At 58.7% G+C, this 7,650-nt stretch overlaps 1 protein-coding gene across 1 annotated transcript; it reads left to right on the forward strand.

Annotated features, from left to right (window-relative positions):
• The first annotated feature begins 236 nt into the window (after nucleotides 1–236).
• On the forward strand, nucleotides 237–3,542 carry MAFB (MAF bZIP transcription factor B). Its single transcript, XM_055437362.2, has one exon. The coding sequence runs from the start codon at nucleotides 625–627 to the stop codon at nucleotides 1,594–1,596; it is 972 nt and encodes a 323-aa protein (XP_055293337.1). The 5' UTR covers nucleotides 237–624; the 3' UTR covers nucleotides 1,597–3,542.
• Nucleotides 3,543–7,650: the final 4,108 nt, after the last annotated feature.

The following is a 7,650-nucleotide window of genomic DNA, read 5'->3' on the forward strand; positions in this document are numbered from 1 at the left end:
GGCTGGGCCCGGGCCGGCGGTCCCTCTCGGCTTCAGCCCTCCGCCAGGCCTCGGCGGCTCTCCGGCTGCTCGCGCCGCCAGTCAGCTGACTCGGGGGGCGGAGGAGCTGTCAGGCGCGCCCCGCCCTGCGCCGCCCGGCCGCGGGGCCCGTGCAGCCATTGGCCAGCGCGCCGGGCTGCCCGGGCCCCCGCGCCCCGGTGACATCAGGGAGGCGATAAAAGGCAGCAGCGGCGCCGGATCCCGCACAGCTGCACCGCCGGGCTGCGAGCGGCTGCGATCCAGAGAGCCCAAGAGCAAGAAAGCTAGAGAGCGAGCGGCGGGCGCTTGCCCGGCGCCTCCCCTCCGCCTGGCCGCGCGCCCCGCTCGCTTCTCCAACCACTCCCGGCCCGGCCCGGCCCCGGCGCGGCCACAGCCCCGGGCTCTGGGGCGGCGCAGGCAGGCTCGGGACTCTCCGGCGCGCCGCCGCGTCCCCAGACAAAGGCTTGGCCGGCGGCCCCGGCCCGCTGCGCCCTCGGCTCCTCGCCTCCCGGGCTCGCCGCTCTTCGCCCCCGCTCCCGGCTCGGCGCGTCCCGGCCGGCCGCAAAGTTTCCCGGGCGGCGGCGGCGGCTGCGCCTCGCGTCAGCGATGGCCGCGGAGCTGAGCATGGGGCCCGAGCTGCCCACCAGCCCGCTGGCCATGGAGTACGTCAACGACTTCGACCTCCTCAAGTTCGACGTAAAGAAGGAGCCGCTGGGGCGCGCGGAGCGCCCGGGTCGGCCCTGCACGCGCCTGCAGCCAGCCGGCTCGGTGTCGTCCACACCGCTCAGCACGCCGTGCAGCTCGGTGCCCTCGTCGCCCAGCTTCAGCCCCACCGAACAGAAGACTCACCTTGAGGACCTGTACTGGATGGCGAGCAACTACCAGCAGATGAACCCCGAGGCGCTCAACCTGACGCCCGAGGACGCGGTGGAGGCGCTCATAGGCTCGCACCCAGTGCCCCAGCCGTTGCAGAGCTTCGACGGCTTCCGCGGCGCGCATCACCACCATCACCACCACCACCCACATCCGCACCACGCGTACCCCGGCCCCGGAGTGGCTCACGAAGAGCTGGGCCCGCACGCGCACCCGCACCATCACCATCACCACCAAGCGTCGCCGCCGCCGTCCAGCGCGGCCAGTCCCGCGCAGCAGCTGCCCACCAGCCACCCCGGGCCTGGCCCGCACGCGGCGGCCGCGGCGACGGCGGCTGGTGGTAGCGGCAGCGTGGAGGACCGCTTCTCCGACGACCAGCTCGTGTCCATGTCCGTGCGCGAGCTGAACCGCCACCTGCGGGGCTTCACCAAGGACGAGGTGATCCGCCTGAAGCAGAAGCGGCGGACCCTGAAGAACCGGGGCTACGCCCAGTCGTGCAGGTATAAACGCGTCCAGCAGAAACACCACCTGGAGAATGAGAAGACGCAGCTCATTCAGCAGGTGGAGCAGCTTAAGCAGGAGGTGTCCCGGCTGGCCCGCGAAAGAGACGCCTACAAGGTCAAGTGCGAGAAACTCGCCAACTCCGGCTTCAGGGAGGCGGGCTCCACCAGCGACAGCCCCTCCTCTCCCGAGTTCTTTCTGTGAGTCGTGGCCGCTCCCGGCCCCCGCCCTTGCCCCGGCCCGGACTCCCCCGTCCCGTATCCCCAGCCCCGGACTCCCCCGGACCCTGTCCCTTCCACGGCCCCAGCCTTGACCTGTTCGACTGGAGGGAGGAAGGGCGCGCGGGACGCGGGCGACGGGAGGGCGCGCGGGCAGGCAGGGGACCTTGGCCAAGGCGAGCGCGGCGCGCGCCAGCGCCGCCTCCTAGACTCGAGCAGAGCCAGAGAGAGGCGAGGGGGTGGGAAGTCCCAGAGCAACTTTTCTCCAGGATGGAGGGCGGCAAGGCATAGTCGCGAGGAGTCGCCAAGGCCGTCTGGAGACTCCTGGCTTCCTGAACTTTTGCGCGTTAAGCCGGGGCAGCTGCTTCGCAGTCCGGAGCGTAATCCAGCCCAGCAACAGAGCAGCGAGGAGAGGAAAGGAGAAGGGACCCTGGCGGCTCGTTCCGGCAGGCGCGAGGCGAGGCTGAGCGAAGGAAGGACAGAGGCGGACCTGTCTGTCCAGGGTCCGGAGAACACTGGCTTTCAGCCCCGAGACGCGGGCCTCAGTTAGGACGTTCTGCGCGCAAATCTCATCAATTTTATTGCCTGCTCGATTATATAGAAAAAAATACGAAAATCTGCATTAAAAATATTAATCCTGCATGCTGGACATGTATGGTAATAATTTCTATTTTGTACCATTTTTCTTGTTTAACTTTAGCATGTTGTTGATCATGGATCATAACCCCCTTGTTTTCTTTGGGTGAGAAGGATCGCAGTTCGGAAACTCCGGCGGGCGGCCGCTTGTCCGGTTGCAGTCTATCGGCTGTCGGCTTGTAAATACCCGCCCCGCCAAACCGCTTAGAGAACGTGGCAGCAAGTGGAGTGTCTTTGTTTGGGTTTATTATTATGGCATTTTTTTTCTTTTGTAAGTAAAAAAAATAAAGTTCTGGGTATTTGCATCAGAAAACAACTTTGTCTTGGGGCACCCTTGGAAGTTGCATGTTTTCTCCCCCTCCCCCACCCCTTTGGTCCTCTTTTCCTCCCCGTTACTTTTAGTTTTCAATTTTGTTTTTGAAGGGGGAAAGAGGACTGGGGTCCCAGCTCCTGAGTATCAAGGCAGGGCAATTGCTGAGTACCGGTGTGTGCAGAGTTTCGCACCCGGGAGGCTCAGGAGTGTCCTCCTGTCAGCTGGTCTTAGGGCTCAATTGACATCCCTAACAAGAAAGGAAAACAGGTCTTGTTTGCTTTTTATTGCAACCAGAATCACTCCCAGGGTCCTCACGAAACCTTCCAGGCCGTCACTCATTGCTGGGGCCAAAGAGCTCCTAGGGCTATCAGCTTCACCAGCCCCGACCGCCCAACTGATGTTGAACGAACCGCCACACTCAGAAAGTACCAGAAACCCCAACATTGGCAAGACATTTTGCAACTTTCAAGTGCGTTCTTCAGATCTATATGTTATGTGTGTTTTCTTTCCCTGCTTTTGAGATGGCGGGCGAGTTATTGGTGGTGTTACCCCCTCCCCCACCCCTTCAGTTGTATAGTAGTTATAGGGAAGATCTGGGTGTTTTTCTTTATTATTACTTTTTTTCTCCCCTGCAGGTCAGTAAGAGGATTTAAGTTGCACTGACAAAAATACCAAAATGAAAGCGTATTTTTTAGTTCTCATTTGAAATTGCTGGCGCTGCTGGCCGGATGCATTTTTGAGTTTGTATTAGCTGATAAATTAACAGTAATAACAAGATTGTATGAACCGCATGGTGCTTGCAGTTTTAAATATTGTGGATATTTGTCCTGCATTGGAAACGAGCTTCGGTTTTTACAGATTCAACTGTGTTGAAATCAAATTTGCCACAACAGAAATTGTTTTTATTTCATGTACAATAAGGGATCAATTTCAAACCCTGCTTATGATATGAAAATATTAAAACCTAGTCTATTGTAGTTTTATTCAGACTGGTTTCTGTTTTTTGGTTATTAAAATGGTTTCCTATTTTGCTTATTAAAACCATGGAAATGGTGTTTATTTAGAGGATTCTGCTTTCGCCTGACTTTTCTTCTCTTGCCTCTTCAAGAGTTGAACCAATCTGAGGGGCACTCTCACCCCTCCCTTGGCCGGTGGAGAAACAGCCCAAGTCTGGGCAGATCTTTCTGTTGAGTGTGTGAGTGTGTGTGTACTTGAGCCTTAAATGTGTTTTCTGCTTCTCACCCTAGGTACAGACACTGGTCAGGAGCCGGTGTCCGTGAACAGAGAGGGGGCACATACCACTTTGGCAGAGCTTTCAGGCTTGGGCACCAGGATTGGTCTGCTAGCCTGCTGGTTCTGAGGCTGGCCAAAATCAGGAAGCTGGGAGTTGTCACCCTGATGGGAAAACAGCGTATTTCTGGCAATCAGGCTTGCCAGCCGTGCCGTGTCCAGCCTGGTACATCGGCTGGGGGCAACCAGAATTGCCCTAGAATGCCTGCTCTGAGTGCAGGCCCAGTCCCTTCTCCCCGCAGGGCCTGTGGAAGCAAGTGGAATCTAGTATGAGGTCTTGGGGTGGAAGACCCTTCAGACAGGAAGCCTGTCCCTGCAAACCTGTTTACTGCCACTTGGGCCTGGAGTGGTCAGCCCCCAGAAGGATCTAACCAGGATTTCAATGACTCCCTAAACCAGAGGTTGGAGGGGGTTGGGGCATCATTCTAGGCCAGCAGCTCTGACCCTAAGTCCTCAACTGGGAGGTGGTCCCAGAACCTGTCCTTACCCAGACTCTTAGAGAAGGCAAGGTCACCTGCATAGGTTGTCCCGAGCCCCTCTCAGCCGTCTTAGAACCCCATCTATAATTCTGGGTAGGAACCACCACCCTCCCACCACCTCCAGAAGAATTCTCTGCTGCTTTGGCAACAGCAGGTTCCAAGGGATTTCTGATCTCCTAAGACACAGCATCTGCAGTTCGGGAGACTCAGCCTTCCAGGCTTGGGTCCTAAGGTGGAACTTCGGTACTTGAACGGGGAGATGTGGGAATCCCAGAGTAGAACCCCAGCCAGGGACTAGAACTGAAAAGACCAAGGAGAGGAAAGGGGAGGGTGAAACTATCAGGGAACAGGTTTTGGCCTAGTCCCTGGAGACCTGGGATTGGTGGCCAGGGAATAAGAAAGGGGAAAATCCCTACAGCAAGGATGCAAATACCAGCAGTAATTTACATTTAGCAGTGCTGTGGTGTTGTTTAGTAGGCAAGAAATCAAAGATCCTAGCTCGAGTTAAATTCCAAGGCCCAGGTCAGTTCGCCCACCCAAAGAGGTACATGGCAGGGAAGGCTTTGGCTGAGGGGACAGTGGAAGTCTGGCAGTGGGGTGACTGCCTGCGTGCGCTCAGCAGAAGGAGCAAGGGGCTGTGATTAGCTGGGGAAGTGCGTGCACAAGTGCATATACACAGAGTGTGCCCCACTTGGACAAGTGTATCCCCTTTACGGCAAAAAAAGGTCTGGCAGGTGGAGTTCTGGAAGAAACCAGGAAGGGCGTCCCTGTGGGACCGGGGGGATCCTCAGGACTCCGTGGGGTGGAGACTTGACTCTCTTTGGAATGGTCCCAAGCAGACTGGCACCCTCCACCTCTAGAGTCACCTGGACTCTGCCAGAAAAGCCTCGGGGGCTGGGAAGGGTCGCAAACTCCAAAGCACCGGTTTTCTCTCCCCAGAGCACAGACGCAGACACAACCCAGCGACCGATGTCATCACAGTGCCTCCAGAACAACGCGGTGGCTCAGTCCGGTGTAGAGTGGCCAAGTGCGCCTCTGAGAAGCCGACAGTCCCACGACACAGGCCTAGTGACACACTGACACACAGATACACAGACATCCCCGTCTCGCATCCACACTGATGCCATCGCAGACATTGTAACTCCCTGCGCCACCCATCTTTGGAGCACCTGCCGGCCCGGGCGCATGCAGGCGAAAGCCGGGCAGAGCGGGCAGCGCGCCGGAGGAGCCCGGGACCTCGGGAGCCTCCAGGGCGGGCTCGTCCAGCAGGCAAGTCCCGGCCCGCCGCCTCGACGCAGACCCGGCGCCCAGATACTCGGGGAAAGCGACCGGTGCCCGACGTCCTTCGGCTCGTCCCTCCCCGGCGGCGCCTTGCAGACCCGAGGCTCCTTGCGGTTCCCACCACTCCCCGCCGCCCGCTGGCTCCTCGCGACCCTCCGAGGCCCGGGAAGGAAAAAATAAATCCTCCCCACGCCGGGAGTCCTCCACGCCAGCACGGGTCCCACGCAGACAGCTGGCGCCTGCCCTTGCGGACACACGCCGAGACAGACACGCGGGCCTCGCGACGGTGGCTCCGCTCGCTGCAGCCCGCGCCACAGACGGGTCGGGCGCGGCGGGCGAGCAGGTCCCCTCTTGCGACCCCCGAATCTCGCGTGTTCGAGGGAGGCTGTGTTGGTTGGACTGGCCGCCGCCGCCACCTTCCGAGAGGCCGATCGGGGAAGGCGCCCGGCGGCTTCTGGGGGTCCTCCCCGCACCGGCTCTCCCCGACAGTCTCCTGCGTCCTTACTTTCTTTGCCATGTTCCTTTCCTCGGCCCTTCCTACGGAAATCGTCATCTCAGAAAACTTTCTCTCCGTCTCCCCTCCCCCTTCCTTTTCTTTCTCCCCCACCCCCGCCCCGCCTTTTATCCCTGCTCAGCCTGGCAGAGAAGAGCCAGGAGCGGGTTCCGAGGTGCCCGGTAAGTGCGGGGAGGAGTGGAGGCCAGAGCCTGGCGTCCCCGAAGCCTCTGCGCAGCGCCTGGAGGCTGGCCAGTTGCTCGGGCTCCCGCCTGCCTGATCCCGCTACCCGGCCCTTCCCCTCCCCATCTTTCCCAGCGGCTGGGCTGGCGGCTGGGGATGGATCTAGAGCGAGGTGCCCGCTGCTGGTGGTGACAGTGGGTCCCTGGGGAGCTGGGGCTGGACCCTAAGCCCAGACCCCTCTTTGCATCACAGCCAGGTTTCCTCCAGTCAGTCCAGGGTCTCTGGGTATTTCTATGGCAGGACAACCCCCTTCCCCGTCAGAGGTGCCCAGCTGCCCCCCACCCACCCAGTCTGGCTGTGCCCTACCCAGGGAGACCTCCCAGTGGGAGCTGCCAAGAACCACATAAGGTCCCCCAGCACGGTCATTTTGCTTTTTTTCCCTGTGACCTAGAGAGGCGGCTTCTGCCACACCCTGCAAAAGCCTCAGCCACTCAAGCCCACTCCTCAAGTTCTTTCTCTCTGGTCTCCCGAGAAAACAGCTGGATTGAGAGATTTGACTAGTTCTCTTGCAGACTTTCAGATGCAAAACCTGCTTCTGAGCCCTTCTGTTTTCTGAAAGGAAAACCCAGAGCTGGCATCTTGCGTAACCCTTCCCTCTACAGCCCGCTGTCCGCTGGCCTGGCCTCTCAGCCCTGAGATAGCAGTGTTTGGATTTGTTATGTAAGGAAGGCAGGATTAGAGGTTTGTGCTGCTCCTCCTCCCCCCACCAAAATAAAAGTCCTTACATGGCGCATCGCGTTAAAAAAAAAAAAAACAAAACTATCACAGTGGTTTTTTTTGCAGCAGGCGGCAGCTCTCTTGGAAGAATTCAGTCTGGGTAGAAAAGCTGCTCCTGAGTTTGTGCCCAGCACAATACTTGGGGGAGATGTGCCTGCCTGCAGTGAAGGGAGAGTCCTGTGTTCAGGGTGTACCCCGTTCTCGCAAGCTGCTGGTACTTACAGACTCAGAGGACTAGCCTCCTGTTGAGGAAGGCAGCTGCTGCTGCTGCTGGAATTTCATCCTTTCTCCACGTCCTGCCCCTGGGAGCAAGGTGCCCAGACCCTGGAGAGCACCCGTTTCTCCCAGGAAGCCCCCATTCTCTGTGCCCTGCACGCCGTGTGTACTGCATGCATTTCCGTGCCTTACACATGTTCTTAATATCTTGTACCCTTTTCCCTTGTCCTCCACGTATTATCTTAAAACATGCACTTAGATAAGAAAATCAGAGCTAACTGTTCTCACTTGGAGGGAATTAAATATACGCGAGAAGTTGCCACTCCAATTTGGAAAAGCAGCTACATTATTAGCAAGGGTTTGTTCCGAAGC

Source organism: Moschus berezovskii, chromosome 15 (assembly GCF_049115385.1).
Source record: "Moschus berezovskii isolate FMDL1 chromosome 15, NW_MosBer_1.0, whole genome shotgun sequence".
Lineage (NCBI taxonomy): Eukaryota > Metazoa > Chordata > Mammalia > Artiodactyla > Moschidae > Moschus > Moschus berezovskii.

What these genes read in the sequence shown, in the direction of transcription:
- MAFB (XM_055437362.2), top strand. Translation starts at nt 625, where the DNA reads ATGGCCGCGGAGCTGAGCATGGGGCCCGAGCTGCCCACCAGCCCGCTG.